A 23,137-nucleotide genomic window follows, 5' to 3' on the forward strand; every position below is an offset into this window, starting at 1 on the left:
TTTTTCATTCAGCTATAGTCTGGGGCAATTTGAAGTGGTCTTCCTACAGCTTCTAACCCACTGTAATCAGACTCTTGAAAAGGACCTCTCATACATTAAAAGATGACCTCTTGATCTCCCAAACTACCTTATTATGGCCTGTGCACTTTATTTGCCTACCTGCTCTGCACTTTTCTCTGTAACTATGACACTGTACTCTGCATTCTGCTTTCCTTTTTACATCCTCGCTGTAACCATGATCTGTCTGAAGGGCATGCAAAATGAATGCTTTTCACTGTAGTTGTGTACATGTAGGAATAGCAAACCAATATCAATACCCCTGGGATGTGGAAGGAAAAATACAGGGTCCACAGGGAGAATGTGCAAGCCCCATATGGGCTGTGCCTTGAGATTAAAACTAGGCCCCTGGAGATATGAGGCTGCTCTATTGTGTCATCCACTTCAGATGCAGAAGGGACGTGCATCCATTCTGCGATGATTCAACCAACATAACTTGTTGGCATTTGTCTGGTGCTAATATTTTGAGCAAAGGATTGGGATATACTCTCCATGTTTCCTAAAAGGTGTTACAGTTTGAGCCATACTTCAGAGAGAAAAGAAACAGGCACCTCTAGCAGTTTCCTTTGAACACAATGCAACTCCGCACCAAAAGGATGAAATTCTCCCAATTATCATTGCTTCCTTTTATCCCAATGGAGGGATCATCTCTACAAGGTTGTTTCATGACCCTTCACAATATCTCAGCCAGTGAGAAGCATCCACGATCTTGCCATAATGAATAAACATGGAAATGCACCGGCTCATTTGCCCAAAGTGATATTACTCAAAAAAATCTTTTTAGTAATGGTGAATGAAGGGTTAAATATTGGTCAGGACATCAGGACTTAAACTCCCAATTTTCTTTCAAACAATAGATCCCTTCTGAGCCATAAATTTCAACGATTTAATAGTTTACCAGCTGTCGTGTAGCAGATCACCAATTTGCTATGACTCAGGACCAGCAGCCACGACAAGCATTGTGGTCACGAGTTCAGAAAAACCTTATCCATTCTGCCAAGTCTGGGCAGAAACTGAGTACCTGAGACAGGATGTGTGTGATTCTTGTCCAGATCAGGATAGTTTCTGATATGGAGACAAAGGCACTGAGCAAATCTCAAGAATTGTGTTGATTGGGCAAGATGTACTTCACCACTGAATTCACAGTAACCCAAGTTTGAAGACACATAAAACATCCCTGACTAATCAGAGGGATGAACAGATTGTGGTCTGCTTAAACAGCAGAAGCAAATAGGTGATCAGAGATGAATCTGAAATTGGGGGCTCTTCCTTCACTTTGTTGAGTGGTATTTTATTTTGTGTTTCCTCCATTCCTCTTCTTCACTGAACACCAAGTATAAGTTAATCATTATGGAGTGAAAGCCATTGAGGCCCTCTGACATTACACCTTCAGTGTGTGCTGTAACAATTCCTCTGGCATATCTGATACTTTTCCCTTGTCTGTGCCCAGCCTGGAAGATTTGCTATTAATATCTTCTATAAACTCATCAACTACCAACTTGCCTCCCCCAAGGATGGCAACCATTTATCTTAATTTCTTGAAAGTCACTGACTCACAGGAACAAACCCTTCAGCCCATCTAGACCATGCTAGCCTGGTCTTCTGCCTAAGGTCTATCTGCACTTGGACCATAGTCTTTCATGTCTCTCATCCATGTACCTATGCAAACTTCTCTTAAATGTTACACTTAAACACGTATCTACCACTTACGCAGGTAGCTCATTGCATACTCACAGCTCCCTCTAAATGAAGAGGATCCCCTCAGATTCTTCTTAAATATTTCAACTTTCACCCTAAAGCTACGGCCTCTAGTCCTATTCTCATCCAACCTGAAGGAAAAAGCCTGTGTACTTTCACCCTATCTATACCCCTCATAGTTTTCTATGCCTCAATACGATCTCCCCTTATTCTTCAATGCTCTAGAGAATAAAGTCCTAACCTATTCAAACATTTATCTATAACTCAGGTTCTCAAGTCCAGGCAACTCGCTTGTAAATTTTCCCTGCACTCTTGTCAAGCTTATTGATATTTCCTGTAGGGAGGTGACATGAACTGTATACAATATTCCAAATTTGGCCTCATGATTCAGATTCAGATTCAGTTTATTGTCATTTAAAAACCACAAATGCAATGTAGTTAAAAAATGAGACAACGTTCCTCCAGAATGATATCAACAAAGCACATGACAAAATAGACTACACAAGAAAATCCACATAAAGTTTGGCAATCCCCAATCCAGAGTCCAGAGAGGCTGCTGCGTATTAATATTGCACTGCCATCTTAGCACGGTCCTCGGAAAGGAGCTCCAAATCCACCAGACAAAACAAGACCAAAAACTAAAGCTACAAGACCTGCACAAAATCCCATAGTTACAATAGTGCAAACAAAACCATAATTTGATTAAAAAAACAGACCATGGGCACGGTAAAAATAGTCCAAAGATGTTAAAAGTCTACATGTTCGAAAGAAACCACCACACAGTTTCCACAAGTCCTCTGGGTCCTGATAGACTCATCATCCCACGCCGGCGGCAGAAGGGAATACCCCCGCTATGGACTTCCACGGCGCTGCCTCAGCCTCACAGACGCAGATGCAGCACACAATGAAAGCTCCGTCAAACCTAGCCTCACAGACACAGCACACACTGAAAGTGACCTGACCGCAGCGGACTCCGAGTCCGTCGAACCTCCGAGCGTCTGACCATCCCCTCCGGCACAGCTTCTCCGAGCACCATCCTCTGCCGAGAGTATTAAGACGCCCCCGCCAACGCGACCCCGAGGACTGGGGGCCTGTTCTTCTCAGCAGAGACCCGGACCTCACAGCAGTAGCAGCAATGAAGAGGGCCTTCCTGGAGATTTTCAGATGTTCCTCCGTGCTCTCACGTCCGTTTTTCATTAGATTAGGATTGCGCACGGCACCCCTGCTTAACAAATAACATATCAGCTCCGGAGTGGCCGCTGCGTCGTGCCGCCATCTTGAATGAGCATCTCATACAGCTTCAACATAACATCCCATCTTTAATGCCCTGATAAATGAAGGCCAATGTGTCAAGCATTCTCTTTACAACCCTGTCAACCGTGGCTCCACCTTCAAGGAATTATAGATCCATATTCTCAGGGCTGTTTGCTTGACTGCACAACATTCACTGTGCAAGTCTTACCCTGGTTTGTCCTCCCAAAGTGCAACACTTTACATTTGTCTGCGTTAAATTCTATCTGCCACTATTCATTTTCCCAGCTGGTCCAGACCACGCTGCAAGCTTTGATAGCCTCCCCTGCTGTCCACTGTGCCCCCAACCTTGTTATCACTTCCAATTTGCTGATCCAGTTTACCACATTATCATCTGATAAACAACAACAGACCTGGTGACAAATGAGAGAAAACCTGCAGATGTGGGAATTCCAAGCAACACACACACAAAAAGCTGGAGGAACTCAGAAGGCCAGGCAGCATCTATGTAAAACAGCACAGTCGACATTTCAGGTCGAGACTCTTCAGCACGACTGCAGAAATAAAAATGGGAGGTAGAGTTAAAAGGGGAGGTAGGGAGGGAGGGAGAAATACAAGGTGATAGGTGAAACGGGAAGGGGAGGGGGTGAAGTAAAGAGCTGGAAAGTTGATTAGTTAAAGAGATACAGGGCTGGAGAAGGGGGAGTATGATAGGAGAGGACAGAAGGCCATAGAAGAAAAGGGGAGTGGGGGAAGAGCACCAGAGGGAGGCAATGGGCATGGAGATAAGTTGAGAGAGGGAAAAAGGGATGGGAGATGGTGAAGGTGGGGGGGGGGGGGGGGAGGCATTAATGGAAGTTCGAGAAATCGACATTCATGCCATCAGGTTGGAGGCTACCCAGATGGAATATAAGGTGTTGTTCCTCCAACCCGAGTGTGGCTTCAACAATCCTGTGGTTCACCACTATTCACGGCCTCTAGCCAGAGAGGTAACATCAACTATCACTGTCTGGCTTCTCCCACTGAGCAAATCTAATTGACTACTTTATACTGAATGCCAAGCAACCTAACCTTCTGGACCAGCCTCCCACGTGAGACTTTGCTAAAGTCCATGTAGACATCCACCACCTTTTCTTCATTAAACATAATCCACCATGTACAGTCATGTTGACTATTCCTAATCAGACCCTGTCTATCCAGATATTTATATACACTGTCCTTTAGAATACCTTCCAATAATTTACCTACAAATCACATCAGATTCACTAGCCTGTAATTTCCTCACTTTTCAGAGCTTCTCTTGAACAACAGAACCACATTAGCTATCCTCCTGTCCTCCAGTACCTCACCCATGCCTAAAGATCTTTTCAACATCTCTGCCACAGCCCCTGCAACTTCTGAACTATCTTCACACAAAGTCCAAATGGCGCATTTTATGAGGCACTGGGGATTTATCCACCTGATTTGCCTCAGACCACAACCTCCTCCTCTTCCATAATCCATATGCAGCTCGTGACCTCACTTCTCTTTTGCCTCAGTTCTATAAACTGTCTCCTGAGTAAATACAAATGCAAAAATTTCATTTAAATTCTCCCCCATCTCTTTCAACTCCATTTGTAGATGGGTACACTGATCTTCAAGAGGACCAATTTTGTCCTTTGCTATCATTTTGCTCTTTAAAATTGCAAAACCTTTGGGATTCTCTTTTATCTGGTCTGCCAGCCCAACCTCATGCTCTCATTTCTTTCTTAAGTGTTCATTTGCATTTCTTATACCCATGAAGTCTTTCATTTGATCCTAACTACCTATACCCAAAATGCAGCTCCTTCTATTTCATTAACAGGGCTTCAAGAATCAAGGTTCCCTAAACCTATTAGCTTTACCTTTTATTCTAACAGGTATATACAGATTGGCCTTTCAATATTTCTCTGCTGTATCTTTTCTCAATATGAAGGCTTCTGATTTAGAATGCCCGAAATGTCCTGCTCCTTCTGGAAATGTGGCTTTCTGCAGTCAATGGAGTGCATGGACTTTCTCCATTTCCTGCATACCCCCTCCCAACAGACTCATAGAACACCAATAAAGTTTTTTTGGTCTTCTTCAGCCTTTGCATCCAACGTATCATTCTTCATCATCTCGGTCATCTCCAATGTGATCCCACCGCTGGTCACATTTTGGTCACCTCCTCAGCTCCATCCCCACCCACTTTTCTGCTTTCTATATGAACCACTTTGCCTTGTCTGCTCATAGTCCTCTATCTATCCCTTGGTACTTTCCTCTGTAACTCTTGGAGGTGTAACACAGTCCTGTGCCTATGAAGCATTAATTGCCAATTGCATTTGTCTTCACAGGTGAAATTCCCATGACATTTTTTTTTGCAAAATAGCACACTCATTGCATCCTTATTAACAATTTAAACAAAAATGAAGAATTAGTGTATCTCTTCATCATTTTACTGTTTGTGGCATTTTGCTGTGGCAACAGTGATATAAAGTGAAAATTGGAGGTCCTTTGAATAGTGCAGCACACACCAGTTGTGTAATGTCAGATAAAGGTACAAACAGTAGTTGATCCAAATAGTCAACGTTTTATGTCCCACGCATCCATCCTGTCCACAGGTCCTCTGCCCCTTTCTTTCATAACTTACTTCCACTTGAATCGCTCCATAATGTCCACATCCTCACCACCTTGACACTTTTCATTAAATCCCTACTGAATTCAGAGGTGATCCCTATTATTTAACTAAAGCATCAAAGCACCTTGTCCCTCACCACCACTCAGAACCCCAAACAGTCCTTCCCAGGTCCTCACCTTCAAGTCTGTCAGTGTCATCTACTATATCCAGTGCTCCTGGTTCTACATCAGAGAGACCTGACGTAGATTGGAGTGGAGCTTCATCGAGCACCTTTGCTCTTATCTGCCACAAGAGGCAGGATCTCCCAGTAACCACCCATTTTAATTCTACTTCCCATTCTGACATGTCAGTTCATAGCCTCCTCCACTGCAGCAATGTGGTCACTGTCAGATTGGAGAAGCAACACCTCATATTCTGTCTAGGTAGCCTCTAACCTGATGGCATGAACATTGGATTCTCAAACCTCCAGTATTTCTCCTCCATCCACCTTTTCCACTGCTATAAAACTGCTGCAGTAACATTTCCTTCCCAAAGGTCCCAGTATATCTGGACTTCCACACAGCAGAGTGTGGTCTGCAGGTAACAGCAGAAGAAATGTTGCTGACATGTTATCTGGAGGTGTGAGAAAGAAGAATTACACTGAGAAGCAGATGCATTGTTTTGACAACAGAGAAGATTCAGCGATTTAATAGAGGATTTCAAAATTATGAAATTCCCTTGCTCGGAATATAGTTATATACCAGAACCTCAAACTTGGTTTTAACTACAACCTTCAAGGTGAAATTTCACAACAGTACGGCAGAGGTTAAAGCCAGCAGCTGTCAGCACGGCTGCGATTGGAAGTGATTTAAAAGTCAGGACGCACCAAAAACCAAAAGCAGAGAGCTCAGGAGGGGATATAGGCTGCGGAAAGTAGGAGGAAGGAAAAGTCATGAACAAGTATGAAAACAGAGGGTGAAGACATGATGCCAGAAGCCAATGCACAGTCAGTGGAACTTGGTGCAATTTACAATAGGTGATAAGCTTACAGTTGCAAGGTGGGAGTTTGATAAGAAGCATCAGAAAATTTGGGTCTGTTGGAGGCAAAGGGCTGAATACGCAATTCAGCAACACGTGGGCTGAGGCAGAAGTGGGGATAGGTAATGTTAGCAGGTAAATATGTAAAAGACATTGTGATGAGCACGTAGCCAGGCATCCAGCTTAAAGGACATGTTCATAGCATCTAGATCAAAACACTGCATTATATGCAACAGAACAATGATGAAGGCAAGGAACATTTTGTAAAGACATTTATTATCACATGGTCATTGATTGCTAAGTAACAAATGTATCATCATCAGCTCAATTTATTGCAATTATAAATAAACATTTCAACATGTTCGATTGTCATTCATTTTCATATTACAAGCATGTATTGGACCAGGCTCTCTTCCCCTGAAAGCAGACATCCAGGTTTGGCCTAGAACTCTCTGCAAAGTAATAAGGCTTTCCAAATCTTTTTTTTAAATGAAAGACAAAATGGAAAGCTTTGTTGCTCAAAGCCCCGACCCTGGTTGACTACTATTCCTTTGTGCAAGGCATCTGACAACTTTAGGAGATTCCATTCTCTTATACAAACTTTGAAGATCACATTTTGCAGCCTACCACTTGACAAACCAATGGAAGGAAACATACAAATCAGTCTTGACTGCCCTAAAAGGCAGGTGAAGATCTGAAGGATGTTCAGAAGGAAAAGTTAAGCCAAATGACAATGTCCATATACCTGCTATGCCAGCCTAATGGAAACCATTTCAAAGTTTTGCACATTGCCTCAAGTGTTCCTCAACAAAGATCATGCCGGTAGACAAATCTGACCCTAAGAAGCAAGGCTTTTACAACTGCCATCCCACAGGCCCACCTGCAGCCACAGGATCTCAAGAAACTTCGGATATCTGAGGTAGCCCGCCTTCAGCCATCCACAGCGCAGCAGGCGAGGAGTTGTGCAACATCCTGCGATGGATCCGTCGCAGTCGCAGCAGGTAGAGGATGATGGACAAGAGGACCACCAGGAAACAGACAAAAAATAAATAATGGTTGTAGACGAAGGAGAAGCCCCTCCAGTGTGAGTGGTTCACCTTGAAATTGTCCTGTTGAATGTCCCTGTCGACATCAAGGCAAACAGAATGAGAGGAAATAATTGCCAAAGATATTTAAAAAGCCACTGATTAGTGCACTGGCTGCAAATGGAACCCATTTTTAAAGTTTCTTATACCTTAAGTGTATTAAGAGCAATTTAGAATTCAGTAAGAAGACCGTGACATTAAGAAAACAATACAGAGTATGACAGGAAAATTGCAATACAAACTTTAAGTTTATAATTTATAAAAAAATTACTGAAGACAAATGTAGTGCTCTTATATTTATAAATAGATGGTTTAATAAGAGAGAGCAAAGTAGTAGCAAAGTAACTAAAGCTTGGTTCGCTCTTCATGGAAAAGGTAATGAAATAGCAAGCAAGAAAATGCCAAGCATAAAGAGTCTAATAAAACTGAGTCTTTAAAAAAAAAGGGAGGGGCTGGAGAAATTAATGTGACCAAAATCCAATAAATCTCTCAGGTTTTATATTCTGCATCCTAGGCTACAACAAATAGCAGTCATGGATTCAGTGACTACATCAGCTTTAATATTCAAAAATGCCAGAATAACTCCTGCAAATTGGAAGATGACAAAAGCATACCCAATGTTAAAACAGTAGGGAAAGAAAGGAGACTTGCTAGCTTTATATCAGCAATAGGGAAAATGCTACAATCAGTGAAAAGTACATTTAGAAAATGTTAGACATTAAGACATAGGAGCAGAATCAGACCATTCGCCCCATTGAGTATGTTCTGTCATTCCAACATGGCTGATTTATTATCTCTTTCAACCCCATTTTCCTCATCCTACAGGTGACCTTTGACACTCTTAATAATCAAGAGCCTATCAACCTCCGGTTTAAATATACCCAATGACTGCCACCTATGCCAGTGAATTCCACAGATTCACCAACTTCTGGCTAAAGGGATGTCCCTCTACTCTGACGCTACGGCCTCTGGTTCTAAATTCCCGTTATAGAAAAACATCCTCTCCACATCCACTTTACCTAGGCCTTTCAATATTAAGATGAGAAAATCTGCAGATGCTGGAAATCCAAGCAGCACACACAAAATGCTGGTGAAACTCAGCAGGCCAGGCAGCATTATGCAAAAGAGTAAACAGTTGATGTTTTGAACCCTGATGAAGGCTCTCGGCTGCCTGGCCTGCTGAGCTCCTCCAGCATTTTGTGTGTGTTGCTTTCAATATTCAATTGGCTTCAAAGAAATCCCCACTCATTCTCCAAAACGCCACAGAAGTAAAGGTCCAGAGACATCAAATGTTCCTCATACATTGAGCAGGATAATTCTTGTGAACTCCTCGGGACCATCTCCACGGCCAGCAATCCTTTCTTAAGAGAACAGAACCCAAATAATGGATTTATGAAAGGGAAATATTTTTTGACAAACAACACACACAAAATGCTGATGGAACGCTTTGTATTTTTTGACAAACCTGTTTTGTCTGAAGATGAAACTAGTTGAACAGATACTTAGATTTTCACCAAGTCTTTGATATAGTCCAACAGAAGTAGTTAGTATGCAAAATAAGAAGCAAGGGATTGTATTACAAGGAAACACTGCAGGAAAAATTGGGCCTTTTTTGTTGCAGACAAATGAGGTATTGCATGGTTTAGTGACTACACACAGTTCACAATATACAGCAATGATTTGGAATAGGGAACTAAGTGTAATACTAAGTTCACTGACAACATTAAATTATGAAAATGATACAAAGAAGCTTTAAGACAAGTTGGATAGGTTGAATGTGTGGGCAGGTATATGGCAGAGACAATAAAGTAAAATTTCTGTCTTTTGGTAGAAGTAGTAGAAAGGTACCTTAAATGATGATTATACAAAGGCTTCTCCATGGCCTAGAACACCTATCAATAGAAGCAAACATCGAGGTGCAGCAAATAGTTGAAGTATGTGTGGATATCCAGAGACTTTTTCCCAGGGCTGAAATGGCTAACACGAGGGGGCTAGCTTTAAGGTGCTTGGAAGTAGGTACAAGGGGATATCAGAGGTAAGTTTTATACACAGAGTGGTGGGTGCATGGAATGCACTGCCAGCAACGGTGGTAGAGGCAGATACAATAGGGTCTTTTAAGAGATTCTTAGACAGGTACATGGAGCTTAGAAAAATAGAGGGCTATGCGTTAGGGAAATTCTAGTCAGTTTCCAGAGTAGGTTTCATGGTCAGCACAACATTGTGGGCTGAAGGGCCTGTAATGTGCTGTAGATTTCTATGTTTCTATGTTATTGTAAGGAGGTCTTACTATAATTATAAAGACATTTTAGAGAACACAGTTTCAGACCCCCTTCAAGATGAAAGGATCCATCTACCAGTGCCATAAACCTGACTGATTCCTGGGATAACAGGGCTCCATTTCAAGAAAGACTGTGGCAACTGAGCCTCTATTACACAGCAGCTTAGGAGAGTGAGAGAAGATCTCATTGAACTCAACAAAATTCTGATAATGCTTTACAGATTGGATCAGCTTGAATGTTTCCCTTTACTAGGCAGTCAAGGGTAGGGGAGTCTAGAACCAGAGATCACAGTCTCAGTCTTCAGGACTGTGATGGGGCAAAATTTCTTCACAGTGAAATCATGAAATCAGAAATCAATTGTTGAATATATTCAAAGAGGATGGATAGATTTGGAGAACATATAAGTCTTCAAGATGTATGGTGAAAGAAGTGAAACTTGAATGGCAGAGCACTTCAAAGCACCAGATGGGCTCCTCCTGTTCCTATGTCTTTACATATTGTCAGGGGTGACCAGATCAACAAGCTTTATCTAGGGAGAATCAAGTGGCTCTCTAGCATTGATTTGAAAGTAATCAATACAGAACCTAACAACCAACTTGTACACTACAAGCTCCCAAGTAAAACAGCATCATGGTAAATGGAGAATGTGTATTTAGCTGTTGGTGCTGAAAATCTGAATTCAGCTTCTATTTCCACAGTTGCTGTCTTATCTATGCAATCCTTCTAGTATTTTCTACTTTAGTTCTGCTTTTAATGTATGTTGTTTTGATGGATAGCAAACTTATCTGTGTGATATCTAATGAGCCTTTGGAGTTAATTGTACATCCACCTGAATCAGCACAGAGGGAACCTTGGTTTACCTTCTTATCTGAAAGATGACACCTCTGATTGAGCCATGTTCTCTCACTCCTGCACTGGGCCAACAGCCTGGGATACTATGCTTAAGTTTAAGCAGTGGGACTTGACCCATACGGTTCAGACTAGGTGGACATGTCACCAACTTATGCAGATCCTAAGAAATGCAACCTTGGCCCCTCTATCACTCTAAGTAACCTGCAATCCCCTGTGCAAGCTAGCAGAGGATTCTTCTGCACTGTTACTGAAGGCAGAAGAGGAAAAGGGAGATTGTATCAGCAAAGCCTGAGTTCAAATCTACATCCCAGATCCAAGAAGTGCACTTGCTAGCTCTTCTCAATCTTCTCTACCACGAAGAGAAATCTTTAACACATGCACGTAGACTTCTAGTATTACTCACGTTGAATCGAAAGACATGCGAAATTGAGAAGAAATCTTGGACCAAACACAGATCACGTCCCATTCCATAAACTTAAGCACAGATGTCTGGCAGATGTCCCAGTATAGGACTGAGAGTGCGCTCATCAGTCAGAGGTGAAATCTTTCACATGTTGAGTGGCCCAGTAGCATAGTGCTCATGTGGTTCCATTGTTTAAAAAGGGTTCTAGAAGTAAGCCTGGCAATTATAGACCTGTCAGTTTGACATCAGTGGTGGGTAAATTAATGGAAAGTATTCTCAGAGATAGTATTTATAATTATCTGGATAGACAGGATCTGATTAGGAGTAGCCAGCATGGATTTGTGCGTGGAAGGTCATGTTTGACAAACCTTATTGAATTTTTTGAAGAAGTTACGAGGAATGTTGACGAGGGTAAGGCAGTGGATATAGTCTATATGGACTTCAGCAAGGCCTTTGACAAAGTTCCACATGGAAGGTTAGTTAAGAAGGTTCAGTCGTTAGGTATTAATGCTGGAGTAATAAAATGGATTCAACAGTGGCTAGATGGGAGATGCCAGAGAGTAGTGGTGGATAACTGTTTATCGGGATGGAGGCCGGTGACTAGCGGGGTGCCTCAGGGATCTGTTTTGGGCCCAATGTTGTTTGTAATATACATAAATGATCTGGATGATGGGGTGGTAAATTGGATTAGTAAGTATGCCGATGATACTAAGGTAGGAGGTGTTGTGGATAATGAGGTGGGTTTTCAAAGCTTGCAGGGAGATTTATGCCGGTTAGAAGAATGGGCTGAACGTTGGCAGATGGAGTTTAATGCTGAGAAGTGTGAGGTTCTACACTTTGGCAGGAATAATCCAAATAGAACATACAGGGTAAATGGTAGGGCATTGAGGAATGCAGTGGAACAGAGAGATCTAGGAATAACAGTGCATAGTTCCCTGAGGGTGGAGTCTCATGTAGATAGGGTGGTGAAGAAGGCTTTTGAAACGCTGGCCTTTATAAATCAGAGCATTGAGTACAGAAGTTGGGACGTAATGTTAAAATTGTACAAGGCATTGGTAAGGCCAAATTTGGAATATTGTGTACAGTTCTGGTCACCGAATTATAGGAAAGATATCAATAAATTAGAGAGAGTGCAGAGACGATTTACTAGGATGTTACCTGGGTTTCAGCACTTAAGTTACAGAGAAAGGTTGAACAAGTTAGGTCTCTATTCATTGGAGCGTAGAAGGTTGAGGGGGGATTTGATCCAGGTATTTAAAATTTTGAGAGGGATAGATAGAGTTGACGTGAATAGGCTGTTTCCATTGAGAGTAGGGGAGATTCAAACGAGAGGACATGATTTGAGAGTTAGGGGGCAAAGGTTTAAGGGAAACACGAGGGGGTATTTCTTTACTCAGAGAGTGATAGCTGTGTGGAATCAGCTTCCTGTAGAAGTAGTAGAGGCCAGTTCAGTTGTGTCATTTAAGGTAAAATTGGATAGGTATATGGACAGGAAAGGAGTGGAGTGTTATGGGCTGAGTGCGGGTAGGTGGGACTAGGTGAGATAAAGAGTTCGGCACGGACTAGGAGGGCCGGAATGGCCTGTTTCCGTGCTGTGATTGTTATATGGTTATATGGTTATTATATGGTTATAGCAGTCGGCACGACGCTTTACAGTGCCATATTTAAGATCAGGGTTTGATTACTGCTGCTGTCTGTAAGGAGTTTGTACATTCTCCCCGTGACTGCATGGGTTTCCTCTGGGACTTCCAATTTCCTCCCATATTCCAAGAACATAGAAGTTAGGGTTAGTAAGTTGTGGGCATGCTATACTGGCACTGGAAGCAAATGACGACGCCTGAAGGCTGCCCCCCAGCACATTTTGGATTGTGTTGGAAGTTAACACAAAACAACGCATTTCTCTGTAAGTTTCAATTGGGTGTGACAATAATGCAAATCCTTTATCTTTATGAAATTACACCAAGGTCCCCTCTCTACTTTCTACAGAGGATGAACAAAATCCCACAGCCTCACTAGATAATGCACAGGCAAATTTGCCATTGCAACAAGGACAATATTTATCTCTTAGAAAGCACTAAAATGCAGAAATAAAAATAATAAAATGCTGGAAATAATCAGCAGGTCAGACAGAATTGTGGAGAGAAGCCTTTGCAGTTGCATCTAAGGTACACCGGGAATCAGCTGTGAGAAAAAAAGATGTATAAATCTCGAATGAGTCTCACCTTAAGGGTAGGTAACGAGTGCGGTAGAGAATTGCTCCAAGTGTCCACTGTACTTCCTTGTCATAGACCAACTGAGCTGTTTTCAAGTTGGTGTAGTTCACAGGGAAGGAGAACCCATGATGAAGAACCTCATGCATCCACGCCGATTTAAAACACTGATACCTGAATTTAACACACACAGCGTTTACAGATTTTGCCCCCAAGCTTTCCTGTTGCCTTACAATAAGGAAGTAAAATAAGATACTTCTTCCTCAGAGTCACGAGTTAGGAAAGTATAGTTAAACTTTGATAACACAATTTCCAGACATTTAGATATCCTGACAGTATGACTCCTGGCTTATTCATTAGTGGGACAGTGGTTCAGAGTTCAGGTAGAAGTAGTGTTGCCAGAGCCAGGGGCCTGGAAAGCAGTCAGGAATAGCATTTGGACTTTGTGTTGGATGTGCAGTCACAACTCAGACTGAGGTTTTGAACACCAGGAGTCTGGACCACAATTAGGTTGCAGCCAGTGCTTGTATGTTTCCTGCTACCTTCAAATTCACTGGGTTCACCAGAAAAAATTATTGAGCTATTGTTTAGCAAGTCAGAGAACTAACTGAAGTAACATCCAATAGTCTAGAAAATATGCTGGGCTGGCACTAAAGCCCAGGGGTGTCAATGTGACAGAGGAGAGCTTGTCCAGGAAAGAACTGGCTTCTCTTCAGCAATTCTATTACCAACCCCTCCCCACCCCCCATTCTCCAGGAACCCAAAAGCCCTGGTTACCTTCCCATTACAAAAACTCTGATCAAAGATGAAGTTGATTAAATTCACACACAAACATTTCACCTATCAAACCGTTTCACAAGGATGTCTTATTCAAAGCACATTTCAGCCCAATTCTCCAAGAATGTAGCATTCCCTTTGGCTAATGACTGATTCAAATGATGCAATTATGACATTTAAACACATAAGCAAGGAGAGAGGAGCTAAATTATTCTCCCTAAAAGTCCACAAGACACAGTAAATTAGCAAGAACAATGAGAAGGGAAGTTAAGCAGCCCTCTCACAGAAGTGATAAAAAAAAGTCTTGAGCTCAACTGTAAGTTTTAAGATTGAGTGCAATGGTGAGTAAAGAACAGCCAAGCTGGACAAATACTATTGCCAATAGAGAATTTATTGAGCTTCCCTTACTAGTCAGTGACACAATCATTGAATAACCCTACGTTAAAATCCTGATATCACCATTAGTCGAAACTTACTAAAATTATTCACATCAACATTGACTCTCTTTCATTCTGGAGTGCAATGGTTGCAATTAGTATCATCCACCAAATCTTGACCACAATTAAACAAGGCTTCTTCACCAGCATCCCCTGAACTCATTTCATCTACCATCGTATAGTCACATTGGAGCAATGCCACCTCGTGACTTGGAAATGTACCTCTATTCCTTCATCATGGTTGGGTCAAAAATGTTCCAATTCCCAAACTAGCAGGAGTACAACAGTTTAATAAGCACATGACTACCAACCAGATTCTCAAAAGCATGTAGGAACATGGATTAAATGCCAACCTTGTCATTGAGCCACAGTCACTGAAAAAATTAGTTAAGAATGAGAGACACAGCTGAGAAAGTTTTGCAGTTGCACTCTGACATCAGGGTTGTGAAGACAACCCTAGTCTGGTTCTCGGCACTCTTGAATTTGAGCACCTTTAAGGAAGGTAGCATTTTGGAAGGGGTTATGTCTTTCAATCCCAAAGATCTGACAGCAGATGCCCATTTGTTACTTTGTTATTATGCATACATCTGAATGCTTTCAGCTGTTGCTTGCTGTCTGTGTGAGAATCTCCATGGACACAGGTTTTGTTTAGATTTTCTCTCTTAAGTGTGATGTCAAGCTCTATACTAAAGGTGAAAAATAAGAAAGACATTCTACTTTCTTCCATCCCTTACCTCTGATGCTACAACACAAGATAAACATACTTTTGGAAAATGTGCTATAGCAGGTAATCAGAGCTCAGTATGCTACACGCGTGAAGTTAGTAAGTACGTTCTGCTCTAGCACATAGGAATGGAGGCTTTAACAGTCCACAGTAGGGCTGGTAGAGCATGGCCAGCTTTATCTTCATTGAACCACAATATTTGTACAAGTGTGATATAGGAATGAAGATCCACTATAACACTTCCTTGTTCAATGAGATGAATGCAATACCATTAGGCACTTACTTCAGTCTGTGCAGGTCCGCGTGAGAGGAGTACAAGCCACGGTCAAAACGTTCCTTCAGAACTGTCCACTTTGTTGCACAATAATCCTATATATTAAAAAGAACATACATAAACAAAGCTAGTCTCCTGAGTTTATGCTAGCTCTTTAATCCAACTAGACCTACTTCTTTGCTCTCTCTATATAAACCTTTCACTATGTATTTTTGCTATTTCCTTTTAAAGGCTACTACTGAATCTATTATTTGATGAGACAGGGAATACAATGCTACATTCCAATTACTTGCTGCACAAAAATAAGTTTTATTATTCATATTGTTTCAGGTTATTTTGCTGATGCCAAAGCTGTGGGCTCTGGTGACCAACCCTGCCGCCAGTGAAAACAAGTCTATGGTAGCACCAAAAATAATTGGCAGATTTGGGACTTGATGACAACAGTGATTGCTGGTCTCCACTTTACATCAGCACCTTGGTAGCCATGAATTGATAACGCTTGAATTTAAACAAGTCTATCAAATCTTCCCTCAACTTTCTTTTCTATCCACTGCATTGTTTGAAGACCTTACAAACTGTCGAAAATGTCACTTCTGCAAAGAATAAATTAAAATCCCTTTTGAAAACTATGTAAACAGGTGCATCTCGAAAGCACCTTGTGTGAATTAAGCCTCAGAAGACATCTGATAAACCACAAAAGATAATTACCTAGTCAGCTAAGCAGTCAAGAACAGGAAAGGCAAGCTGATTTGACCATCATGCTGTCATTTTGCACATCCCAGAGGTTCAGATAAGTTAAAATGCTAGCTTACAAATTGATGTAAAACTTGCAAGAAAGGCTTGTCCTCTGGCCCACATGTGACACTGCCCAATTGTTTTCTCCACAGTGGTGCTAATTCATGCAGAATTATTGGGCAGCGCAGTGGCATAGCAGTTAGTGTAACAGTTTACAATGCTAGCTGTAAAATGGGGTTTAATCTCTGCCATTGTCTGTAAGCAGTTCTCCCCGTAAATGCATGGGTTGGGTGCTCAGTTTCCTCCCACATTCCAAAGACCCAGGAGTTAGGGTTAGTAAGTTGTGGACATGCTATACTGACACCAAAAGCATGGTGACACTAGCAGTCTGCCCTAGCACATACATGGACTGTGTTGGTTATTGACCAAGTGACACATTTCACTGTATGCTTCAATGAACATCTGACACAAAGATGATCTTCAATACTTCAGTTATTATTCAGGACACCAGAGGCAACGGCTGTGCTCTTCAAGATTTTATCAAGAGATCTAAAGCACCGGTTGACAGATGTGATCTTAGTTTGACATCTCTTCTGAAAGATGGCACTTTCAGCAGTGTGGTGCTCCCACGGTAACACACTGCAGCATCAGGCTGTGTGATTAATTTCAAGCTTGTGCAGTGAGACTTGAACCATACACTGACACAAAGAGAGCTGTACCCACTCAGGCAAGATGGATACCCACCTGACAATCAAGATGTACATTTAGAGACATTTCACTGGATATATGAAATTCAGCTCAATACCTTAGCAGCCTTCATGAATTTAGTAACGTTGTAGGCACCACCCATTCGCAAGACATCTTCAGTACAGTAAAAAAATTCAGAAAAACCATAAAATTCACTGTTTCTGTAGTCCACAGGTGGCTGGTAGACCCCACTAAGGGATGTTGAAGTTTCATTAGTTTTATTCAATAAGGGGCTAATCACTTCCCGACACCAGTTAAAATCTCCCAGTCCTCTCAAGTATACAGTATGCCCATCTTGATGAATTTCATCCTTGATGTCAACTGGCAAACAGGGGTCCAAGTATGGGATTTCCTCAGATGTACCCGTCTTCTGCCCCAGCAACCTGCAACAGAAATGAGGCAAGTCATTTTTTTGTTGTTATTTAAACTGATTATATTTTCACTTGTCTCCGTTAATGATAAAATGCACCAGCACAGAAACAGGCCCTTTGGCCCATCTAATGCCTGCCAAACTATTATTCTGCCTAGACACATTGACCTGCACCTGGACCACAGCCCTCCATACCCCTCCCATCCATGTACCTATCCAAATTTCTCTTAAATGTTTAAATCGAACCTGGATCCACCACTTCAGCTGGCAACTCATTTGACACTCTCACCGCCCTCTCAGGGAAGAGATTCCCACCTCATGTTCTCTCCAGATATTAGTTGTAACAGTTACTATGTCTTTCTAGTCAAACAAATGAGAATGTGTATGCTTTATAATAGGCCTCTGCAAACCATTGTGTGCAGAGCACTACTGCTTGAGAATTGCCAGGCATGCCCAGTGTTGTCTAATAGAGTAGAATGTCGACTCACACAAGGATGACAAATGCCACTCACCTTAAATGCTGACAAATTGGAAGTGCTTCCCCTGCCCCAGGATCATATGATCTTATTCCTCTAGGTTTATTTCTCCCCTCATCAAACCCACCCCTTTACCACCAATGATGTTTTAAAATTCATACCATCCCAATTGCCTTGCAGATTTACCCGACCCTTTCTCCATTATGCACACTGTACAGCCCACCCCAACTAATCCACACTGACGTTTTCTCCCACTTTCCCATCAGCCTCAAAGAGAATCATAAAGGAAATTCCACCACACAACACATCTTGGGCATTGTGCACAGCAAAATACCTAATACTGGGTTAGTGATCCAAACCATGTTTTGTACCTTTTCCCTCTCAAACCAAGCAGTTCAATAAACAGCATAAATTGTTTTGCTTTTAACACATCATCAAGCAATAGAGAGAACAAGAACTTTCTCAGAATTATTAACAGAAGCCCAAATAATCTGAGCTGTTTTATTTTGTGCTGTGGCTGACTTCATTTCACCCTACCTTCAAACCTTTTCACTTCTTTCCCTTATGGACTTACCAAGCTTCTCCTAAATCAATACCTGTCACTTCCAGAAATTGGTATGAGCTTCACATCCTCAGTGCTCATCGCACCAAGAAATTTATTAATTTTCTTTTGGATTTATTAATTACAATCTTGTATCAATAAGATTTGGATTAACTCAAAAACGGAAACTCCTTCTGCTCATGTTCTATAATAGAGAACTATTCACAGGATTCTGACCGTTTCAAGTTTAATTTTTAATTTGCTTATAAACACGATGTGCAGCTTAAAAAAATGGTCACCGTATCTATTTGGGAGGTATTTCATTGGCTTGAAAAATCTTGTAGGGCATCAAAAACAAGGGTGCTTAGCTTTAAGCTGAGAGGTAGAAAATTTAAAGAGGACAGTTGTTGATAGCTGAAATGCGCTGCCACAGGAGGTAGTGGAATCAGATAAATTTACTGTGTTAGGGAGTTATTCAAATAGATACTTAAATAAGCAAGGCAAAGAAGGAAATTACACTAATGTGGGAAAGTGGGATTTGTGTAGATGGGCAAAAGAGGTCAGCTTGGACATACTCATTTATATTTTGTTTGACAATTATACCATGACATGTAAAGTTGTTGTACTGATGCTATTACCTTCTCTCTTAAAAAGGATGGAGTGGAAAGAAGCACAAATGGAGCAAACACACTGGAATCCACCAGTTGGGCCAGAAAATAAATTTACCTGGCCCACATGTATGAATCTATCCTCAAATAGTTTCAGTACCTGTTTGTCAGCATAGTCTTGTAGACAATCTGTTCTTCATAGCGCTGTCTGGCAGCATTCCCACCGAAACCTAGAAATGTGGTGACATAGACTCTGTATACATGCTCTGTTTGATGGGCATCACAGCCCAGATTGAACTCTGCCAGCAGGTTCTTGGCTACTTCCTCCTGCTCAAAGTGAGAGTAATAAAAGTGAGAGTAATCAAACATAAGAAGGCAACTTTATCCTGCACCTAGACCCTTCAGCATGCAGCTCAAATTACAAAGCATAATTAACAGATAGCATTGAATAAGTACAATAGCAATGTAACCTTGAGGAAGTGAGCAGAAAGTGGCCCAAGGTGAAATGGAAATAAATGCAAAAGAGCTAAATGGGCATCAGCTGGATTCAGCAGAAAACAATTAGATTTGTTAGACCTGGTTTTTTTGTGCCTTTAAGCTTAAATATAAAATGTACCTTAACTTACTGGGGCCATGAGCTGGTGGGGGATGATGGCACAAATAGGGTGCCTCAGTAAATTGAACAGATTCAAGGACTGAAAATACATGGGAAAAATGAAAATTGTACTCAAATTATTACCAAAGAAGAACAAAAAGGCACAGACTTCAAACTAAGTGAGAAAGTAAGGGACAAAGGAAAAGCACTTTGAGACCCCCCCCCAAGATCCCAACAGAAAAGATCCTTCTTTTCTTTCAACATTGAGAGAAGGACAAGTTACAGAATAGAGAATTTATCAAACAACCAAACACCAGGATTAACTTCCTACAGCAAACAATACAAATTCACTGGGATTGATCACTTAAGTAGAAGGGAAAGTCATATGGCTCTTTGGGTCCACTCCAAAATTCAGAATCATGGCTTGAGGCCATTTTCTTGCCAAATACCCTTTTGGCCCAAAGTGCTATCAAACTCTGGCTTTTGTAGGCTCAATCACTGAACTGTTACTTTCTGGGTCCGGGTCTAGAAATTTGTCCATGCTCACTGAATTCTTGCTGAGGCCAAAAGTTTGGTTTCACATATTGGAAAGGTGGCCTCTAGAAAAAATTCCACAGAAAGACAGGCTGTAAGTAGAGGGGTTCAAAATTTACTTTGGTGCTTGGGGAGAATGAATCACTACAGCATAAAGTTCTCATCCACAATGTACAAACTGCTGCAGGGTCTTCATTGCTCCTTAGCCCTGTGTGACTTCTGCAAACCTCCAAAACTCTCGAATTGATTTGACTTTATTACTTACATCCTTCATATATACATGAGTAAAAATCTTTGTTACTTCTCCATCTAAATGTGCAAAGTGCAATTTATAGTAATTTATAATAAATAGTATGCACAACAATAAAACATAGAAATACAGTTGTGTCAGCATGAATTAATCAGTCTGATGGCCTGGTGGAAGAAGCTGGCCGGCAGCCTGCTGGTCCTGACTTTTATGCTGCGGTACCATTTCCTGGATGGTAGCAGCTGGAGCAGTTTGTGGTTGGGGTGACTCGGGTCCCCAGTGATCCTTCGGGCCCTTTTTACTACCTGTCTTTGCAAATGTCCTGAATAACGGGAAGTTCATATCTACAGATGCACTGGGCTGTCCACACCACTTTCGACAGGATCCTACGATTGAGGGAAGTACAGTTCCCATACCAGACAGTGATGCAGCCCATCAGGATGCTCTCAATTGTGTTCCTGTAGAAAGTTCTTAGGATCTGGGGCCCATACCAAACTTCTTCAACCATCTGAGGTGAAAAAGGCGCTGTGTGCCTTTTTCACACACACACAACCAGTATGTTACAGACCAAGTGAGATCATCGGTGATGGTTATGGCGAGGAACTTAAAAGCTGTCCATTCTCTCAACCCCAGACCATTGATGTCAATGGGGATTTGCCTGTCTCCATTCCTCCTGTGGTCCACAACTAGCTCCTTTGTTTTGGTGACATTGAGGGAGAGGTTGTTTTCTTGACACCACTATGTCAGGGTGATGACTTCGTCTCTGTGGGCTGCCTCATTATTATTTGAGATTAGGCCAATCAGTGTAATGTTATCAGCAAATTTAATTAGCAGATTGGAGCTGTGGGAGACATTTTTAAAGCAAAAGACTTGTATTTCCCAGTAGGCATGCAAACTCGTTGCAACCATTTTCATCTACATTTCAAGCAAAATTAAGAATTAAATAAGCTAAATTGGAACACAGGAGAAAGAGACCTTGTTCTCCTAGTTAATATGGGCCTTTAGCTTTGGAAAATGCCACCAGGAAGAATAAGGACTTGGAGTGGTTTGAACATTAAAAAAATGACTTTATACTGTAGTGGTTCATCCCGCCCAGGCAACAATGTTAATTTCAAACTGCTTCTGTGGATCTTTTCCAGAGGTCACCTCCCTATGCACAAAACCACACTCATGACCTCAGTGGTTACTCCAGTGAGGACTATGACAGTGCACTGGACCCACAGGAATGACTGTTCAGGCACTGAGCTGATTTAAATTGGAGTCTGATATCACCTTGGACAGTAAGGGAATTGGAGATCAGAATTGAACAGTCTTAAAATTGTGCAAAGAGGAGTACAAAGCAGAGAGTGAGCAGTCAGGCTTAACCCCAAGGGATTTCTTAAGACAGGAGTGGTGACCTGGGAGTTTACTATGAGGAGGAACAAAGACAATGTCCTCCCCTCGGTATTGTCTACATTGTAGTGGGAAATTTCTGTGCACTCAATATCAAATGTCATTACAAATTTAAGCAAGTGGACTGGTCCTCAGAGGACCTTAATCACGTTGTATGTATTTATCCCCATTTTGAGCAGACTCATTATAAACAAGTATCAACATAAACTTCCTCATTTAACTCAACTATGCACAAGTGAAAATTCAATAAGGACTTTCCAGCTTATTACAAATCCCCCTTTGTTCTTACCACCCACCCTCATCCCTTCCAGTCCTACAATGATCCAAAACATCTGAGGTCTCACCCTCTAATCTGCCTGATCTCCCCAATCTCTATGCTCTGGAGGTTTCTTCCTACATCAGTCTTTTCATAAAGCCTCCTCCTTGACATAGCTTTTAGATGCCTTTCTGAGTATCTCTTCATTTGTTTAAATGTTCTGTTTTGTTTGGCAGCTTTCCAGTGAAGCACCTTGGACTCTTATACATTAAGAGCAAATTGCTGCAGTTCCCAGGCATTTCCAATTCTCAGAGTGCAATCCTGTAAACTCATTTAAGTCAATTCAACTGAAGTTCTCACTCCCACTGTGTCTTGATGAAGATTCTTCAATTTGAAACATAACATAAACTCTTCTTCCCTTCCCACGGATGTGGCCTGACCTGCAGAGTGTTTCCAGTAGTTTCTATCGCTCCACAGAATGCAACTTGTTATTATTTAGTGACAGTACCCTAGACTGTAGTTGTTCTACAATGAGCCTTCACAGAGGCTGTAGCAAGCTTCAGGCTGACTCTCAGCACAGACCACTGTACCCTAGAATGTGCCAGTTAGCAGTGTTCCCTTGCGAACACCTCCTGACATGGGAAGACCAGATTCAGAATCAGGAGCTTCAACTTCCAGGCCTCAAACTTCAGAATTGCAAACTTTGGTCCTCCCCCTACCTCAAGTTCTATGCAAAGGCTGCACAGAGGCTCTCGTATCAAGGAGAGTCTAGGACCAGAGGGCACAGCCTCAGAATAGAAGGATGTCCCTTTAAGATGAGGAAAGATTGCTTTAGCCAGAGGGTGGTGAATCTGTGGAATTCATTGCCACAAATGGCTGTGGAGGCCAAATCATTGGGTATATTCAAAACTGAGGTTGATAGATTCTTAATTAGTAA

At 41.7% G+C, this 23,137-nt stretch overlaps 1 protein-coding gene across 6 annotated transcripts in view; it reads right to left on the reverse strand.

The window, feature by feature from the left end:
* Positions 1–6,915: 6,915 nt before the first annotated feature.
* entpd4 (ectonucleoside triphosphate diphosphohydrolase 4) overlaps positions 6,916–23,137 on the reverse strand; it is a 35,587-nt gene continuing 19,365 nt past the window's right edge. For all 6 annotated transcript variants that reach the window (XM_073058825.1, XM_073058816.1, XM_073058780.1 and 3 more), the window contains 5 exons: positions 19,337–19,503; positions 17,240–17,564; positions 15,709–15,794; positions 13,500–13,661; positions 6,916–7,780 (listed from right to left, as the gene is read on the reverse strand). In XM_073058825.1, the coding sequence (XP_072914926.1) occupies positions 7,555–7,780; positions 13,500–13,661; positions 15,709–15,794; positions 17,240–17,564; positions 19,337–19,503 (966 nt within the window). In that variant the 3' untranslated portion in view covers positions 6,916–7,554. The remainder of the gene's footprint in view (positions 7,781–13,499; positions 13,662–15,708; positions 15,795–17,239; positions 17,565–19,336; positions 19,504–23,137) is intronic.

The sequence above is a fragment of the Hemitrygon akajei genome, chromosome 1 (assembly GCF_048418815.1).
Source record: "Hemitrygon akajei chromosome 1, sHemAka1.3, whole genome shotgun sequence".
Classification (NCBI taxonomy): Eukaryota; Metazoa; Chordata; class Chondrichthyes; order Myliobatiformes; family Dasyatidae; genus Hemitrygon; species Hemitrygon akajei.